The sequence below is a fragment of the Peromyscus eremicus genome, chromosome 2 (genome assembly GCF_949786415.1).
Source record: "Peromyscus eremicus chromosome 2, PerEre_H2_v1, whole genome shotgun sequence".
In the NCBI taxonomy this organism is placed as follows: domain Eukaryota; kingdom Metazoa; phylum Chordata; class Mammalia; order Rodentia; family Cricetidae; genus Peromyscus; species Peromyscus eremicus.
This window is the reverse complement of record NC_081417.1, coordinates 131,781,659-131,801,409: the sequence shown is the minus strand read 5'-3', so window position 1 is coordinate 131,801,409 and position 19,751 is coordinate 131,781,659. Positions and strand designations below refer to the sequence as shown.

The 19,751-nt window shown below is 47.6% G+C and overlaps 2 protein-coding genes across 4 annotated transcripts; both read left to right on the top strand.

Annotated features, from left to right (window-relative positions):
• The first annotated feature begins 1,282 nt into the window (after positions 1-1,282).
• Ermap (erythroblast membrane associated protein (Scianna blood group)) lies at positions 1,283-11,440 on the top strand. Of its 3 annotated transcripts, none has more exons than XM_059256082.1 (11): positions 1,283-1,375; positions 1,555-1,890; positions 2,967-3,242; positions 4,789-4,905; positions 5,490-5,522; positions 5,944-5,976; positions 7,601-7,621; positions 8,739-8,759; positions 8,854-8,880; positions 8,970-8,996; positions 10,480-11,440. In XM_059256082.1, the coding sequence occupies exons 1-11, from the start codon at positions 1,288-1,290 to the stop codon at positions 11,193-11,195; spliced, it is 1,695 nt and encodes a 564-aa protein (XP_059112065.1). In that variant the 5' UTR covers positions 1,283-1,287; the 3' UTR covers positions 11,196-11,440. The 3 variants fall into 3 exon arrangements, with proteins under 3 accessions (XP_059112065.1, XP_059112064.1, XP_059112062.1); XM_059256081.1 differs by having other exon boundaries at positions 2,961-3,242; XM_059256079.1 differs by lacking the exon at positions 2,967-3,242 and having other exon boundaries at positions 1,288-1,376; positions 1,547-1,890.
• A 2,172-nt stretch (positions 11,441-13,612) lies between these two features.
• Positions 13,613-18,946, top strand: Znf691 (zinc finger protein 691). Its single transcript, XM_059256078.1, has 2 exons — positions 13,613-13,677; positions 17,486-18,946. Exon 2 carries the CDS (start codon positions 17,495-17,497, stop codon positions 18,344-18,346), a length of 852 nt encoding a protein of 283 aa, XP_059112061.1. The 5' UTR covers positions 13,613-13,677; positions 17,486-17,494; the 3' UTR covers positions 18,347-18,946.
• The last annotated feature ends 805 nt before the right edge of the window (positions 18,947-19,751 follow it).

Below are 19,751 nucleotides of genomic sequence, written 5' to 3'. Positions count from 1 at the left end.
AGAAGAATATGTGGTGGCATGGAAAATGGGTGTGATGCCACGCTCCCGGAAAACACCAGGTACCAAAGCGCCACGATGATTTTACGCTTTTAAAAAGATTTTTTAAATTTTATTTTATGTGTTTGAGTGTTTGTTTGTCTGCATGCATGTATGTACACCAGGTGTATTCCTGGTGCCTGTGGAGATCAGAAGAGGGTATCGGATCCCCTGGAATTGGAGTTACAGATGGTGGTGAGCTGTCATGTAGGTCCTGGGAATTGAACCCAGGTCCTCTGCAAGAGCAGGCAGTGCACTTAACAGCTGAGCTATCTCTCCAGCACTGCCAGATTGTTTTCTGATAACCAAAGTGATACACAGGGCGTGAAATGTTGGAGAGACTTTGGGAGTATTCTCTCTTCCTAGAGTGTTGGCATTTTCGACGTGTTCCTCGGTGTGGCATGAAAGATTCTGCTTCCTGCTTAAAGCATTTTAGGCAATAGCAAGTGGATGGGCAGAGCTTGGCTGGGGAAGCCTCTGGGGTCTCCCGCTGCAGAGCACACAGTGGTCTGCGCCTCTGAGCGGCGACTGTCCCTTTAGTTCAGTGCACATGTATCAAGCACTTGTTCTCCACCAGTCTATGGCCAGTGCTGGTGCGCATTCTCTTCTTGAGTCCTCCCACCTACGTGTGAAGAAGCCCCTCCCCCATGGCTCAAGAACTTAGCATCACAGATAGTGCACGACTTTGCTAGAGATGTAGAGCTAGCAACTGGAAATAGGTGAGACCTGAACCCATGTCTATTCAACCTCAAGTGCCTGTTTGAAGGATTAGTGCCTTCATGATGAAAGGGTAGACTTGGAAGCCTCTGTTGGTTATATATAAACCTAAAAGGGTGTCGGGAGGCTGGAGAGATGGCCCAGCTGTTAAGAGCACTTGCTGCTCTTGCAGGGGACCATTCTCAGTACCCATATCAGGCTTCTCACAACCACCAGCGTCTCCAGTTAACAGCCGAGCCAACACCCTCTTCTAGCCTCTGAGGGCACCTGCACTCACGTGGTACACATGCTTCCCCTCATATATACATATATTTAAAATATTTAAAGATGAAGAAAAGAAAGAGTTTCTGAGAATTTTAGTCACATTGTCACATGAGTATAAGGGTAGTGTCACAAGCAAGTGGGTAGTGAAGCTGAGCTTAGAAGCACATGCCCTTGCTCCTCGAGTGGGACATGTGACCTGGGTCTCAGCCAGGTTCCTAGGTTCCTCAGCTCAAGTTCATCAGTGCTCTTCCGGTGTCTGCCCTAGTTCATATGGAGAGACCACCAAGTCCCTCTGGCTCCTGGCTTCTCGGCTGCCTGCTCACTCTAGCCTTCCTCCAGCTACCTGCTCAGGTGTCAGGTAGGAGTTTTGGATCTTTCTCTGCCTGGGAGGTCTGACAGGGATGAAGCATGGTGCTGGAATTTGGTTCTTCTTGGGTTCCGTTTTCCTTTGTCTTTCCCTAAGAAACTCCCCTTTCTCACTCCTCCCCAAGCCATCTCTCCTCAGCATCCTTCTCCCCTTGGGTCTCTTTCACACAGGGGACGCTGACAAGTTCTACCTGGCTCCACTCGGGGGCACAGCCGAGCTGCCCTGCCCTCTCTTGCTCTGGCCAGGCATGGTGCTCAGCGAGGTGAGATGGCAACGGCCCGCACACCTGCCTCACACCGCGCAGGCTGTCCATGTGCTCCAGGATGGGCAGGACAGTGATGGAGACCTGATGCCGGAATATAAAGGCAGGACGGAGCTGGTGAGAGATGCCAACAGCTACACTCTGTACATCAGGAATGTGAGGCTCGAGGACCGAGGGCCGTACCAATGCCAGTTCCGGGTCGGAAACCAGAGTCGAGAGGGCAACGTGACCCTGCAAGTGGCAGGTTAGGATGGGTTGGAGGGGCCTGGCTGGGTCATTTTGGCAAGGGCTTCGTCAGCTCTGTCTTCTCTAGCCCGTCTGCTCATCTCAATGAAGCCCTGACTGGTGTTTCTTTCTGAGAGGGGAAGAAACCTGGACTTTGGGAAACACTGTACAGTTCAGGGCCCGGATAAACACAGGCTTGTAGGCTCAGGACAAGCTTTCTCTGCTCCATTACCAAGAAACTCATAACCAGGGCTGCAAGGAAAAGTCCTCAAGGGCCAGAATTCCTAGCTGTGACAAGGATTTGCTTCATGGTCCTTTTCCAGGTTCTTGAATATTTAAAGGGCCAGAAGTCAGATACTGTTTCTCAAGCTAGCTTCAGTGTTTTTACAAAAATCAGTCTACCTCAGACCCAACCCAAGTCTCTGCATTCTCTTCATGTCAGCTCCACGGGGTTACCACTGATCATCTTTTTAAAGATTTATTTATTTTTATTTTATGTGTTTGGGTGTTTTGCCTACATGTAGATCTGTATACCACATGGGTACCTGGGGCCCACAGGCCCCAGAAGAGAGTGTCAGATCCCCTTGGGACTTGGATTACTGACAGTTGTGAGTTGCCATGTGGGGCTGGGAATCAAACGTGGGTCCTCTGGAACGGCAGCTAGTGCTCTTAACCCCAGAGCTATCTCATCTCTCCAGCCCCTGATCATCTTTGGATTGTCATTTAGTTACAAAAGAGGGATGAATTCATTTAAAACACACAGTAGTTGGTAGACTCTTTACAATCATGGAGGCCTTTTGGGGGAGGGGGGTAAGTCATTTTCAAACAAGGACTGAGGTCCCAAAGAATCCGAATAGTGTGGTGCTGGTATTGCCATGAGTGGATCTTGAACTTCATTTGGATGGACTATTTTATCCCATTGTGGTGGACAGAGCAGCTGTGGGTAAGGGTAAGAGGGCAGAAACTATAGTTCTGTTAACAGCTGTGGCTGTCCATCAGAGGAAGGGGTGGAGGGCAGGACACTGGCTTGGATCGTGACCTTGCCACGTCCCCGCCAGTCACCTCAATCAGGCAGTCTGTCCTCTTCAGTTTTAGGTTCTGACCCCTTCATCCACGTGGAGGGCTATGATGCTGGGTGGATCCAGCTGGCGTGCCGGTCAATGGGATGGTTCCCAAAGCCATGGACGGAGTGGAGAGACGCTGAGGGCAGACTGCTCTTATCTTTATCAGAGGACCACTCCCTGGACGAAACTGGGCTATTCCGAACAGCAGCATTCAGCAGAGTCAGGGACAGTGCTCCGGGAAATGTGTCCTGTACTGTCCGTAATGAGGTCCTTGGCCAAGAGAAGACAACGTTCATGGTTATTGGAGGTAATGCTGGGGTGCAAATCAGCTCGAGGCTCCTGAGAGGAAACTCCTACCTCAGTGGGAACTTTATAAAGAGTTTTCAGGGGTAGGGAGATGGCTCAGTGGTTGGGGCACCAGAAACACACATGGTACACAGACATACATGCAAGCAAAACACTCATACATATAAAAAATTTAAAATTAAATTTTCCATTTTTTTGTTCTATGAATTATGTCATATTATAGCTCTAAGAATGTATATTGTAAAAAAAAATAAACCTGAAAAAGTGGAACATTTTAGAGAAATTAAAACAATGGCATATAATCTCATAAATTATAGAGAACTACTGCTAACATTTTGGGGGATCTTGCTCTCTCAAGACTTACCTACATGCACATACCCTCTGAGGAGTGTGCACGCGCTCCTGTGTATGTGTGCATATCTGTACCTCATTTCTTTTCTCACTTCTCAAGACTTTAGCTATTTTTTTGTCTATATCCTTAAGTATTTTTCATAAATTAGTTATGGGGGGCATCAAATTTCATTGTGGGGCTATACATCAAAACAAATTAACCGGAGGCTGTCTCTGGGACTCCAGATGCTTTGTAATTTCTCCCCTCATGTTATAACTAATGATGCAGTGGGCATCTTCACACATATTTGGGAGCTCATTCAGAACAGAGTAAAAAAAAAAATAGAACTGCTGGGTTAAAAAGTGTGAAGCTTTGAAATCCCCTTGAAATACAGAGTCATATGATAAAATAAATTGGTAGAGAAAAGGCTCCTGTACATCTGCCAAGCCTTCCCTTCATTCCTCCCTTTATGCCCCCCCCCCACTTCTGCCATTGCCTCTCTCTAGCTAATAAAAGTTTAAAGTGACTTATTTAAGTCTGTTCCATCCCCACAGTCCCAGGGAACTAGGACTCTTACCATCTCCATTTTACAGATGAGTTAACCCAGGTTGGGAGAGGCTGGGTCTCTTGCCTAGAGCCACCCACTGGTTGAGCAAGGACACAGCCAGCTGAGATTCCCCACCACTTACCGCAGCTCTATTACCCCTTTCCAGTCTTGCCTCCTGAGAACACAACCATGCAATCCTCCCCCACACCCCCCTGTACTCTTTTTCCCTTCCTGTCTGGGCTTTAGGCCTGCTGCTGCGGTCCATAGACCTCGGATTGCCGCTGCTGATGGTGGAGCAGAGAGGCTGGCCTGGAACACGCTGTTCCAGCCAAGCCTGGGGTTGAACAATAGAAAAGATTTGAGGAGCAGGCAGGCAGGACTCCTGAAGGATGCTGCACTCAGGACTTTGAAGACCTGGAATATTTGTCCACGGAGTTAGAGGACAGGGTGAGCTTGTGGTTGAGAGGCCTTCATGAGATGTGAACACCCCTTTTCTCCTTGTGACCCAGAGTTTGAGTTCCCAAGAGAAGCAAAGAGCCTCGTCAGTCTTGGCAGGGCTCTCCCTAGGTGATGGAGACGCTTGGCTGTGCCTGAGCCGTCTGCCCTCTGAGACAGGGAGGTGCTATCAGATGTCTCCTTGAGGGTGGTCACTGGTGGTCTCTGTTTCAGCCCCAGCTCCTACAAGTCTGTCCTCTCCAGAGGTGGCTCTCTCTGTGGTCTTGCCTATCTTGGGACTCCTCATCCTTCTTGGCATTTGGGTCATCTGTAAACAAAAAAGGTCAAAAGGTAACTTGGAAGCTGTGGGGAGAGGTGTGTGTTGGGGTGTGAGGGGTGCAAGGGCTGTGGGAGACTGTGACTGCTCTGGGAAAAGACCAACAGAAACAGATGTGGACATGGAAGGTGGGAGACCCTGCAAGTTGAAAAGTGGGACAGTCATATACCAGGGGCTCACATGGCAGAGGGAATGGAGTAACCGCAGAGAGGCTCTGAGCAGAGCTGTGAATTCTCACCCTTTGATAAATTAGATCAGAACCAACCCTGGCAGCTTTCTAATTAACTAAGGAATTAGAGACTTCTAATCAGGAGATCCAATTATATTCATTTGGATATAAATTTGGATATAAATAAAACCCTTATTAAAATGGTCACATTTCTTGGGCTCTTGATTGCAAAGGATTTGGAAAGTTACATAACCCAACATCTCTTCCTCCAATTGATGGTGTGAAGATTCTGATCTTTTCAAATGGCTACACACCTCTATTGGCAAGGGGTCAGTCTCATTTAGACGGCTTAGGCCATGTCTGGGCAACAATGCGTGTGAGGAAAAGTGCTTCCCAAGCTGAGCTCGCTCTTCCCTCTCTCCCTTCTAGAGAAGCTCCTCTATGAACAGGTGATGGAGGTAGGTAAGTGTCCTGGGCAGGGCTGGGGGACATGCTTTTGTCTTGTTGATTTCTGTATCTCACAGAACTAAATTTTGTACCTGAAAGTTCCACCACCTTCTGTTTGGGATGATGGAGGAACTCAGTCTTTCTCCTAAAAGCAGTGGTAAAGCACTGAATGGGGACATCTGATCAGAGTCACGCTTTGAAGAGTGCTCTTTGGCTACTGTGATGTGACGAGACCAGAGGAGTAAGACAGGACATGCGAGACAAATTGGGTTCCCATTTTTGCTGTTCAGAAGAGAGATGACGGGCTGGATCAGGAGGGGTGGAAATGGAGACGGCAGAGTTGGGGCAGTTCAAGAGCTGATAAAACCGAGAGGGACTCAGGACCCTCCACAGAAATGGCCAAGAGTCTTATTTGCTTTTCCTTTTCTTTCTCTAGAGAATCTTCTGGAAGACCATGCCAAAGAAAAAGGTATGTACAGAACGAGAGGCAGGAACAAATATGACATTCTTTCTACTTACATCAAATGCCAGCAGCCCCTCCATAGAACTAGAAGTTAGTTACCAGTGTCAAGGGGCGATGGAGTTGGGGGCAGCAGGTGAGGAGATGCCAGTGCTCAAATGCATGTCTGGATCACCACGTGCTCCCTTCCTCAGCCTTTCTAGCAATCATTTTAGTAGGAGGTCTGCATGTGACTGAAACGTATATCAACAAGGTCACATGGGATGCATGAGAATCTCAGGAATCTACATGACCTTGACATGGAGAGAGGTGGCGTGGTGCCATGGAAGGGCTGCTGGCTCTGGGGTCAACAGTACTTGACTCAACTTGCTGGTCTGCCGTATCGTGGAGTTGCATAATTCAGTCTTGCCCTGAACTCTGGATTCCTCATCTGTAACATGTGGATAGTAAGTTCCAGTGTTAAAAGAGAAAACCTTTTCGAAAGATCTGTCACAGAGTCTGGGACTCTTTTCTCTCAATGCCACTTCATCATCACTAATTGGATGGACGTGTGCTGGGGTCCACCCAGGACAAAAGTTAAAAGACGCGTTTGAAGTCTTGCTAAGAAGATACATCACTGGCTTGACAGCTCCTAGTTCAGTGATGTTAGAATCTGTGCCCTACCTCTTTTCTCCCCAACCTGGAGTTGGAGTGTGGAGTATACACTGCAGTCACACTGGCTGTTCTGCCCAAGAACAAAAAGGAACAGCGTTATGTGATGGTAAGGGAAGTCAGACAGACTTGAATTGGAATCCTGCCTCCTTGGTCACTTACTAGTTAAATGACCTTGAGAAGATTTCATGTCCTTCTAAGCCTCAGCCCATTTTCTTCAAAGCAGGAATAATAATTCCAAGGATGTCCCTGTTAAGAGGTTCCCATCTCACTCTATGTAAGAGCAGGAAATGGTGAATGGTAGCAGTCATGGAAGTGACAGCCATAAATCCTAACTAAGCTCCTGAGAGGCTGTGGCACTGTTCCAAGCCCAAGAGCCTACGCTGTGTCTAGCCCTTACCTGGGTGGACTCGGACGCATAGCTCCAGTTCTCTGGCAAGGATAATGCTAGGCTGGGGAACCCACGGGCCAGGCGGGCCCTCTAGAGAAGCTAGAAGCACTCTTGCAAAGCATAGGAAACATATAAATATTCCAAGCTTCCCGGGACCCCGAATTGTGGAAACAGTAACTTTGGAGAATTGCTATAGAGAATTACAAAGTCACTCCAGCGAGTGAGTCAGTGCTGGGCCTTCAGCTACATTTACACCTTAGATACTGTAAACAGGCGGCAAAAGAGGCATGCAAGTACGTGCACGCACACACGCACACGCACACGTACTGGAATTACGAATGTGGAAACAGACAGAGGAAGTGAGACCAGACAGAAACAAAGGGAAAGGAGAACCAAAGGGCAGCCTGCCGCCAGGAAAATGACATCAGCTCCGTTGGACTCTTGAGTCTGACCTTCAAAGCCAGGATTGGGTTAGGAGCTGATGGAGGTAGCTCCGACCTTTCCTTTGCAGGGGTGGTGGAGTGGTGAGCCGCCCAAGGATAAAGGGTCAGGCTCTGGTCACTTACTCTTCTCTCTCTCTCTGGTTTGCAGGAAGACTCCACAAAGCCCTCAGTAAGTTCTGTCAAGTTCTGTTACACCATCTTCTTGCCACTGCTGTCTCTGCTTTGTGCTGAGTGACTCAGTTTCACTCTGTGGGCCGGGGAACAGGGTAATGCAGACTACGGAAGCTGCGGGGTTCCTGGCTCTCCACAGCCCTATTGTGAACGCTCTCTGCTTCTCTGTCCTCATAGCACTTACGCACCTCCTCTTAGGGGAGGCCATCTGGATGTCCTTCATACCCAGGCATAGTATTTCCTGAGGCAGGGTCTATTGAGTCTCCACTTGAATGTGACATGGACTTCTGAATTCTCAGCCATTTTCATCCATGGGAACCAATTTTTGTTGTTGTTGTTGTTTTTGTTTTTTGTTTTTTTGTTTTTCGAGACAGGGTTTCTCTGTGTAGTTTTGGTGCCTGTCCTGGATCTCGTGCTGTAGACCAGGCTGGCTTTGAACTCACAGAGATCCACCTGCCTCTGCCTCTCGAGTGCTGGGATTAAAGGTGTGTGCCACCACCGCCTGGCAGGAACCAATTTTTAACATTTAATAATAACAAAAAACACCTGCCAGGCATGGTAGCACATACCTTTAACCCCAGCCCTCAAGAGGCAGAGGCAGGCAAATCTGTGAGTTTGAGGCCAACCTGGTATGTATATCAAGTTCCAGGCCAGTGAGAGCTACGTAGTGAGACCCTGTGTCAAAAACAAAATAAAACAAAACAAAAACCACTACCAACAAACCAAAAAATAAGAAAACAAACAAACAACAAAAAACTGAAGGCATGTGACATGTCTACATATTTTACATAGAGAAAATATATTTGCTAACAAAATTTAATAGGGATTTGGTGACAGTTTTACATAAACATACTTTATTTGACAACATCTTCACACACTTCGCTTATATTGTCACCTACAAGTGTGACATGTAGTATTTATTGGACCTGAAGGTAAGGTTTTTGGGGGTCATCTGTCATATCTCTGTGACCCCTAGGCCACAGCTCACAGACATCATTATGGGGAAGTCCCAGGACATGGCTGCTGCTTCTAATCTGCTGTAGGAATGTGGGTGTGAGGGACCGAAGCATTGCAATGCCCTTGTTCTGATGTGTCCAACCGTTTTTATTCTTCAGAGAAACTCCGGAAGGAACTGAGTAAGTTTCCCACGTTTTTATAATTTCCATACCAACTGACCTCCTGCCCCATAAGTCCAGTGACAGACAGCTCACTCCGTTTCCTCTTCCCCAGAGCTGAAAAGAGCCGCAGCCAATGCAGGTGAGATGCTCTTGCCCCGGGTTTGGCTCCGCCCTCTGGGCTGCCTCCGTTTCTACTCTGCATTAACAAGCCCCGCCTTTGCCTTTCAGGCTGGAGAAGAGCCCGACTGCATTTTGGTAAGTTAAACCAACCTCACGGGTTTCCGTTCCAGAGTCCGTCCTTCTGTCACGTAAGTTTCATCCCGTCCGTTTGAATGCAGACTGTAAATTTATTATTTACAGTATCATCAGTAGTAGTTTTATTTACCGTGCTATTAGTAGTTTGTCACTGTGTAGCACAGTCGGATCAGATCTATGATTTCTCCTTGGCTTCCCTCAAAGGACTGTGACTCCAGATATGTAAGCCAAATAAACCCTTTCCTCCCCAAGTTCCTTTTGGTCAAGGGTTCATCACAGCCATGGCAACAGTAACTAAGACAGGAGGAAAGGGTATGTTTATTTGGCTTACAGCTTACAGGAACTCATCAGGCAAAGTCAACACAGGAACTGGGAAGCAGGGCCTAAAGGACAGACCATAGGGGAATGCTGCTTACTGGCTTGCTCCCTATGGCTTGTCCAGCCTGCTTTCTCATACAATTCAAGACTACCTGCCCAGGGGTGACACTACCCACAATGGGCAGAGTCATGCTACATCAATCATTAATCAAGAAAATGAACCCAACAGATTTTCCTACAGTTCAGTATGATGGAAGCATTTTGTTTTGTTTTTTTGTTGTTTTCTGTTTTTCAAGACAGGTTTTCTCTGTGTAGCCCTGGTCATCCTGGAACTTGCTCTGTAGACCAGGCTGGCCTCGAACTCACCGAGATCCACTTGCCTCTGCCTCCCCAGTGCTGGGATTAAAGATGTGTGCCACTACCCCCCACCCCCCCAACTCCCCCTTCCCCTCATCCCTCAACCCCCCACCCCCCACGGCAAGGAGGCATTTTCTTAATTGAGTTTCCCTCTTCCCAGATTACTCTAACCCAGTGGTTCTCAACCTTCCTAGTGCTGTGTGACCCTCTAATACAGGTCTTCATGCTATGGTGACCCTCCAATCATAAAATTATTTCATTGCTACCTCATAACTGTCATTTTGCTACTGCTATGAATTGTAATGTTAATATCTAATATACAAGATTATCTGATATGTGACCCCCAAAGGGGTCATGACCCACACATTGAGAACCACTAGAGTCTAGCTTGTTATTAGGTTGACAGAAAACCAACCAGAACAGGCTCTAACATCCAAGTCCAGATTTTTTTTGTGTGTGTTTTGGCTTTTTGAGGCAGTCTAATGCAGTGCTGGCTGGTTTCAAATTCTCTCTGAGGCCAAGGATGACCTCCAGCTACTGATGCTCCAGGTTCCACTCCCCAGGACTGTTCCTGTGTCTCTCCACCTGTTTTATGTAGTGATGGAGATGGAACCCAGGGCTTGAGATACACTAGGCAAGCTTTCTGCCTGCAAGCTAGAAGTCTGTTTCCAGTATGGAGGTGGTTGGGGAAAGGCAGAAACTAAAGCAGATTAATGATAGATTGCAGACCTCTAGAGGATTTCCCCCTCCAAATCTCCCTGAAGATTCCTTAAAACATAAAATTCTCTTCTCACCTCTAACTCTGCAGTGGTGGTGACCCTGGACCCTGACACAGCACATCCCAAACTCATCCTGTCTGAGGATCGGAGATGTGTGAGGCTTGGTGATAAGAAGCGGCCTGTCCCTGACACCCCGCAGAGGTTTGATTTTGTTGTCAGCGTCCTCGGTTCTGAGTGCTTCACAACTGGCTGTCACTACTGGGAAGTGTACGTGGGTGAGAAGACCAAATGGATCCTTGGAGTGTGTAGTGAGTCTGTGAGCAGGAAAGGGAAGGTCACAGCCTCACCTGCCAATGGCCACTGGCTTGTGCGACAGAGCCGTAGGAATGAGTATGAAGCTCTCACGTCCCCGCAGACCTACTTCCGGCTGAAAGAGTCCCCCAAGTGTGTGGGGGTTTTCTTGGACTATGAAGCAGGAGTTATCTCCTTCTACAACGTGACTGACAAGTCCCACATCTTTACGTTCACCCACAGTTTCTCCAGCCCGCTTCGCCCTTTCTTTGAACCTTGTCTTCATGATGAGGGGAGGAACACAGCCCCTCTAATCATTTGTACTGAACTCCAGAAATCAGAGGCATCAATTGTCACCAAACAAGAAGAAAAAAGTCAAGCTAATGGAGACGTGTCCCTGAAGGTGAATCCATCCTTACTATCTCCTCAAGGTTCCGAGCTTCTCCCATTTAACGATACCTGGCCATCTAACCTCAGCCCTGCCCTTCAGGGGTTCAAGGCTCCTTCTTTGTAGGGCTGTGCCCTGTGATCCACTCACATGAGCATCTTCTAGCCTGGCACCCTGGACTCTGTCTCCTGGCCCAGCATCTGTTTCTCCAGTACCTCATCTCTTTGACCCAAATCCAGACCCTTCTGTGGTTTCTGTTTGTACCACCTTTCTCCCAGAGCTCAATTCTGAACGCTGCCTTTTTCCCCCTGGAGACTAGACATTTCCATTACCCTGGTGGATGATTCTTGAGATGAACAAAGCTCACTCGGTAGAGGTTTAGTAGGAGACGTTGGCTGGACGAGCAGCATTCAGTACAGGCTCGGGAAAAGGCTCTGTACCTGAGGGAGCCCTGAGAGGAACTTCTCACAGTGTCAGTCTTCTCATGGGTTTTCACTTGTGAAACTACAGCCCCAGACCCCGACGTCTTCTTCCATCAAAGCCTGTTATGCTCTGCCCCTCCCCCACCCCCAAGTTCAGGCCTCTAACTCCCAAAGCCAGCTTTTTACAAGTATATGTCTTGTGAATCACACATCCTTCCTTCTTTGTTCAGGAGTGAAACAGAGGTGTCAGTACCCCACTGTTTTCTATTTTCTTCATGCTGTTTACATCACAATTTGGAGACATCCAGAGTATGTGTTTTCAACAGCTGATCTGAAATGGAGACATCTAGAATGCACATGTTTTCAAAAATTGATTGACCTACATGATGACCAGGAACCATAATCCCCAAAAAACCTCAACATAGGAGCTGGTAGGCACAGCTGTAAACAAAGCAGCCAGCTGTGCTGAGTCACTCTACAGATGTCTGTGGCCCTGGCCCTCTGAATACCTTATGAAGTTCAGAGAGGCCCAGTGAGAAAAAGTGGCAGTTTGAGCCACTCACCTCAGTATACCAACAAGTCTGTTGTTCTTCAAGACTTGACAAGAGCCTCTGGGTCAGAAATTGCTGCTTTCAAGAAAGTTATCTATTCAAGATATCTTATTGCTGGGTATGGTGGTGCACATCTTTAATCCCAGCAGGTGGATCTCTTTAAGTTTGAGACCAGCTTGGTCTACATAGTGAGACAATAAAATAATGAATTCAGAGCTGGAAAGATGGCTGGTCGATTAAGAGCTTATTGCTCTTGCAGAGGACTTGAGTTTGGTTTCTAGCACCCATATTAGGTAGTTCACAACCACCTGGAACTCCAGCTCCAGAGGATGAGACTTCCTTTTCTAGCCTTCAACTCTCTGCATATAATGATAAACCAACACACACACATAATCACACATACTTTTTTTTTTTTTTTTTTTTTTTGGATGTGGATTAGAAAAAGAAGGCAAGTCACTTCCAAGTCATACCCGTGTATGTGATTCAGACTATTTGTGGAACTTCTCATCAATTTGCAGGTGGGAAGGCAGCTGGACCCTTCTGGAACTAGATCTGTTACAAGTTCTTTCCAATAGTGCCTGTATTAGTCAAGATTCCATAGAGAAACAGAATCAACAGGGTGTGTGTGTGTGTGTGTGTGTGTGTGTGTGTGTGTGTGTGTGTGTTAGTGGGGGTGGGGGCAGAAAATGAATAAATATGAGACTGAAGTTGGCAGGTTGGAGACCTAAAAAGAGCCAACGTTTTAGTTCCAGTCCAAGGCAGGGAAAGAGCTGATGTCCTGTCCAAAGCCTGACAGGCCGCAAAACTGTTCTGAGATCTTCCACTGATTGGATGGCTCCTACTGGAATTAAAGAGAGTGACTGCTTTACTCAAGCTACTGATTAAATGTTAATCTTGTACAAACTACCCTCATAGAGACAACAAGTATAATGTCTGATGAAGCATCTGGGAACTTTGTGACCTACTCAAGGTGGTATGTAAAAATTGCCATTACATGGCCCAAAAGGAATATTTTGTTTGTCTTTGTACAGTTATTAAATTACAATTTTTAGTATTTATTGCTTGGTATGTTGTCTTCATTGTGAAGGAATCCAGCTCTGAATACTTTACTGGCCTATTGTATCCAGATTGATGAGAGTGTTGGGTTAACAGAGGATCATGTAGGATACAGAAAATCCCTGTGTTGGGCCACTGGCCGACCTGGCTGAAGGTCAGTCCTTGGACGTGGACACTTAGCTTTTTGGACAAAGACTTCAGAATACTTATCTTTAAACTTCTTTCCAGGTACATGCTCTTTTAATTTTAAACTATAAACCTTAAATGAAGTGCGAGGCTCCTATCGAGGGCCACCATTTCAAAAGTAAAACAGAAAAGAAACCTGATGACCTTAGAAGCAAAGACAGCTTCACAGCTGTGTTCTGAAGTAGGCAAATGTTTTCAGCGACGCAAACCACCTCAGGACTACAACTCCCAGCATGCCGCGCCCTAGACCAATGTTCATTGGCCATAGAGAGGAAGAATGTTCCCAGAATCCAATCCCGACGCTGCAGAGGCGGGTCCTCTGTGGGTTCCGGCTCCGGCTCCTTTCTCCGCCCACCGAGGCGGCGCTGTCCCTGACCGAGCTGCGGGAGTGAGGTGGGTCGCGGTTGTGCTCAGGTGACGTGGGGGGGAGGCGGACGCGACGCGCGGGGCGCTTGGAGCGCGGCCCCTTCGCTCTCGCAAAGGGCTTGGAAGCTGCTGTTTTGCTCCGCGGGTTCCAAAGGCCACCGGGGGCTGTGTGTTCCTCCGCGGTGATCCTGTCCGAGTCTTCGGACGGCCCAGCCTTGCTCCCTCCGGCCCTTACTGTTGGCCTTGGACCGCTCCACGCCCCTCCCATACACCGTGCCTCTAAGGTCGCCCCCGTGCTCTTCCACCTCCAGCCCCAAGCCCATGGACGTCTCTGAACCCAGCTCCTGCCCTCCAGGACGCTGTACCCTGACTCCTACAACTTTCCCCTGCCCTCTCCACTCGGCCTCTTTGGACACTTGTGCAGCCTTTGTCCCCTCTCCCTGACCACTTCCGACTCTGGCTCCTTTGATGTTCCATCTCTGACCCGCTGGTAGCTCCTTATTCTCCACACCTTGCCCCTGGTCCTTCCAAGCTACCCGCGATGCCCTTGACTTGTACCCAGATCTGGAACTTTAATCTTTCAGACCACAGGTTGGCATCTCCCCTCTAGTCCAGGCTCTTATCCTTCATCATCTGTGACCACCACCAAGCCCCGTCTTCTTGGCTTGTTCTTAGAACTGGCCTCTCCTGTGCACACTTGCTCCAGACTGTGTTGCTGAGCTCCGAGGAAGAAAACTCAATATGCACCAGGTCCCTTCTCCCCCAGATCTTTGAAGTGCAATGTGAATATGACCTTGTATTTTACCTGCATTGCCTTTTCAGTCAGTAATGGACTCCCTCCCTGTTCCTGCCAGCCCTGGTCTTGCTCATCCATCCATCTTGCAAGTCATAGTTCAAATACCACCTCTTCCATGAAGCTGCTTCCTTCCCTGCCCTCTTCAGAGAAATGTCTCTGTTTGGTCCTAATTGCTGTGGCACTTTTTCTCTTCTTCCTTTTCTCCCTCCAGTATTAGTGTAAACTTCAGCTTTGGAGTGATGAGTATAGGCTTCAGTTTTGTCCGAGTATAGCCTTTCAATCACTGTGTGCTCTTGGGCAAGTGATGTAATTTCTCTGAGTTTCAGTTTCATCATTTCTAAAATAAGTATGAAAAATGAATAGTTAAGCTAAACATAGTGGCACATGCCTTTAATCCCAACACTCAGGAGGCAGAGGCTGACCTAGTCTACATAGTGAGATCCAGGATAGCCAGAGCTACATAGTGAGACCCTGCCTCTGAAAAAAAATAAGAAAGAAAATAAAGAAAAAAGAAAGAATAGTTGTACAAATGAATTGAGATGATGCATATGGAGTACTCAGCTGTAGGTCTAATGTTTTGTAGGTCCTTTAGAAAACATTAACTATTATTGACTCCTGTGCCATGTGTCATGTGCAATGCTGGGCCATGAATAATGGGTACAGATGTGGCTGAGGCACTGTCTCTTCCCTGGAACTTAATGTTCCATATCGTCTTCATGATCTGTTTCATTATATTGTGTCATAACTATGAGGGTGGTAATCATAATCTTAAATCTTTTTTTAAATTTTATTTATTATTATTATTTTTTTTGGGTGGCAGTGGGAGGGACACACACAAGCACCATAGCTTGTATGTGGAAGTCAGAGGATAACGTTCAGGACCAGTTCTCTTTACTGTGGGTTCCAGCATTGAACTCAGCTTGTCAGGCTTCTGTGGAAAGTGCTTTTAACCAGAGCTAATCAGTCTTATTGGTCCCATAGTCCAACCATAAATCATTTTACTATTTAAAAAGAAAAATGCCATGTATTTACGCTGTGTGTGTGTGTGTGTGTGTGTGTGTGTGTGTGTGTGTGTGTGTACTTGCTACGATGTGCATTGGGGTTCAGAGGACCACTTGCAGAAGTTTGTTCTTGCCTCTTTTCATGCAGGTCCTGGGGATCAAGCTGAGATTCAGGCTTGGTCACTAGTACCTTTACCTACTGAGTCATTTTTCCACCTCAGTTTAAAAAAGGTATATGTACGTGTGCACCTGAGTACATGTATATGCACCACATGTGTGCAGGTGCCTGTGGAGACCAGAAGAGGGCATTAGATCCCCTGGAGTTGGAGTTATAAGCAGTTGTGAGTGACCTGATATGAGTACTGGGAACTGAATCTGGGTCCTCTTGCAAGAGCAGCAAGTGCTCTTAACCACTGAGCCAACATTCCAGTCCCCAATGCATCCCATTTATTTATTTGTTTGTGTATCTGTTTATTGAGACAGAGTCTTATTATGTAGTTCTGACTGTTCTGGAACTCACTATGTAAACCAGGCAGTCCTTGAATGTACAGAGATCTGCCTGCCTCTGCCTCCCAAGTGGTGGGATTAAAGGCATATGCCTCTATGCCTGGCAGTCTTAATTACTCTTATTTTTACCTAGCATTTAGCCTTGGATAGAAACTTGGTAAAATATGATCTTAGCAATTTTAAAAGAGAGTGTACAGTTGGGCATGGTGGTGCATGCTTTTAAATCTAGCACTCAGAAGGCAGAGGAAGGTGGATCTCTGTGAATTCAAGGCTAGCCTGGGCTACATAGATTTCCAGACAGCCATACATAGAGAAACTTGTTTAAAAAAAAAAAGAAAAGAAAAGAAATTAGTGGAGGCCAGATAGCTCCTTGTATATAGATCCTAAAGTTCTAGGTAGAGTCAACAGGAGTAGAGATTAAAGTTCTCATTCATTGACTTTCTCATCCAAAAAAACAACAGAGCACCCAGCCTGGTGCTGTAGAAAGTCACTATAATAATAAGTGTAACATCCTGTCATAAGGACAAAGTGGGCACAAGTCAGCAGATTTCTTTTTTTTTTTTTTTTTTTTTTTTTTTTTGGTTTTTCGAGACAGGGTTTCTCTGTGTAGCTTTGCGCCTATTTCCTGGAACTCACTTGGTAGCCCAGGCTGGCCTCGAACTCACAGAAATCCGCCTGGCTCTGCCTCCCAAGTGCTGGGATTAAAGGCGTGCGCCACCACCGCCCGGCAAGTCAGCAGATTTCTAAGGAATTGTGGGTGAGTGTAGACATGAAAAAGCATGACAAGCACTCTGGAGATACTTCTGGCCTTCTTTAGTTCACTGTGGGATGTATATTTTATGTGGCTGTATCAGATAAGGATGTGTGTGTGGTCTGCATGGCTGATGTCCGTATGTTGGTTGTATGTGTGATATGAATGTGTATGTAGTATGTATAGCTGATATCTGTGTTTGGTGTGAGTATAGCTGTATGTCATATAAGAATGTAGCTGTGTGTGTATGAGTCTGTGTGATGTTTATGTGCAGAAGTTGGCACTGATCTATCATGACAGACAGCTCAAGTGCTGTAGTAGGTCTTGTTAGCCAGTTGGTAGATTATGGTCAGGTATAGAGAGGAATGGGCTGGCAGAGCAGTACGACTATTCAGAGGGGCCTTGTAAGTAACTACTAGTTATTTATGTTCATTTCAGAATCAGTGAATAGATGGCTATTTGACAGGAAGAAATTGAATTCATCTCTAAATGGAAGCACCTTTACTTACACATAAATTATAGAGTGCCATTGTTTAATGGTATTAAGAAGAGTGACATTCAGTCTGCACAGAATACATCCGTTAGTGGTAGGTAGCCTTAAATATCTGTGAGAGTTTGTCCCTTGACAGTTATGAAGTAAATAAGGCTTTCTACAAGTATTCCAGTTAGTTGGGGTTATTCTGGGGAGTTATACATTGCTTCAACCAGAATGCAAGATTCTCTGTGGTCTGATGGCTAGCACAAGGAATAAAGGTATCGAATGTTTGTATTCATTCTCAGGGCTCAGAGATGGGCAGTGAGAAGGAGCAGAGCCCAGAAGCACACCTGCCTGAGGAAGGGGCAGGGGGGAAGCCTTGGAGAGTGGACGGCTCAGAGGATTTCCAGATCACATCTGGGGAGGAACATGGGCAGGCGAGCCTGTCACAGGGGCTTCAAGGAACATACCCAAAAACGCCATGGCGGAAAGTCACTGCCCGAGCTGGAGGCCCCAGGAACCCTGTTGCTTTTAAAGGCCCAGAGGCGGACGAGAAGCCTTTTATATGTGTGCAGTGTGGCAAAACCTTCAACAATACCTCCAACCTGAGAACACACCAGCGGATCCACACTGGTGAGAAGCCATACAAGTGTTCGGAGTGTGGCAAGAGCTTCTCCCGAAGCTCCAACCGCATCCGTCACGAGAGGATCCACCTGGAAGAGAAGCACTACCAATGTGCCAAGTGTCAGGAGAGTTTCCGGCGGCGCTCAGACCTCACTACACACCAGCAAGATCACCTGGGCCAGCGGCCATACCGCTGTGACATTTGTGGCAAGAGCTTCAGTCAGAGTGCCACGCTGGCTGTCCATCACCGAACCCACCTGGAGCCAGCCCCTTACATCTGCTGTGAGTGTGGGAAGAGCTTCAGCAACAGCTCCAGCTTTGGGGTGCACCACCGGACCCACACGGGTGAGAGGCCTTATGAGTGTACTGAGTGTGGGCGGACTTTCAGTGACATCTCCAACTTCGGAGCACACCAGAGAACACACAGGGGGGAGAAGCCATACCGGTGCACTCAGTGTGGGAAACACTTCTCCCGAAGCTCGAACCTCATCCGACACCAGAAAACACACTTGGGCGAGCAGGATGAGAAAGAGTCTAGCTGAAGGGGAGCCCTGTAAAGAGTGAGGGAGAGCATGTAGGCCACCTTGATAGGAGAAGGAGGCCGTTAGCACCTGCTGGGGCACCTGGACTGCAAGCCCTTCACTTTGTAGAATGGCCCTTGTTGCCTTTGCAATCAGGAAATCCTGCCTCCTCCCAGGCAGTTTCTTGCCTTGAAAAATCAGAGTGCCCAGTCGTCACTTTACTTTCTCAGGGGTGAACAAAGTGGGACAGGCTCAGGACATGCTCTCATCATTGGGACATCAGTCCCCTGGCTTTGTGGAAAGTGCCAGAGACGGCATCACTGTCTGCAGGGCCTCTAGAGCCAGCTAGCTTCAGACCCACTGCAGTGGCCTGTGAGTCCCTCCCTTGCTGTGCCTCATCCCAGGTCAACTTCCAGAGCCCTAGGCCGGGAGGCGTGGCCCCCCTGTTGAAGGGGCCTCTTCTGTCTGCGAAGAGGCTTGTGGTCCGTCAGTAAGAATGAGAAGGAAGCCTCAGGGATCCACAATGCAGGGACCCTCACACTCCCTGTGTTTGTTACCTGCCTTCCTCACCCCACCTTGCATCCGTCCTCGGTGATTACCAGTAAAACACTTCAATGAGAAGGACCTGTGTGCTTGTTTGGAGGCGTGGGGAGCTGGGGGATTGTTCCAGGGTGGCCCCTGCAAAGGAGTTGAGTTCTGAGACAGATGGTGGCTCTTCTGAAATGGCAAGGACAGCAGGCCACGCCTCTGGAGCTTTCAGAGAGGAGGGGAAGGAGGTGCGTCGTCGTTGAACATCCACTCTAGGCTGTTGGTTGTACATGCCATTCTTTATCTCATTTGGTTGCCACAGAAATCCTCAAGGGCAGGAGATGAAACAATGGCAAGGAAGGTCACCCAGTGGGTGTGTGGTGGGACCAATGTAGACGCCGACCTCTGCAGCTAGTCCGTGTGCTTTTCACGTGTGCATTGCGGGCCTCCGAAGGAGGCTGGCCTAGAGGTGGGTGCCAGTGTAGCCTCCTGATACAACCTTGACCTCTTCGCCCTCAGAAGTCAGTGTCTGGATGAGGATCTTTCAACCTTTAGATTGTTGATTGAGCACTTCTGTGGCTAGGAAAAATAACGGTGGCTAAGAAAATTGGGAATGGGGTAATATGAAAATTCTTAAAACCCAGGATGATGATGTGCCATAACTAGCAGTCGATTTGTCCCTGGGTCTCGGATAGTAAGGTTGCCTGGTTTCCTGTCCTCTGATTTAGGCCTGGCCTCACATGGCAGTTTCTCTTGTGGAAGTTTAGTGTTCACCCAGCTCTCCTTTATCCAATACAAGGACCCCTTCCTGTCTTTTCTGTTAATCTGGGGTCCTGCCTTCTGGGATAAGGCATGCTCTTCAGTTGTGCTGAGTTACCAGAATGTGATTCCGGTACCA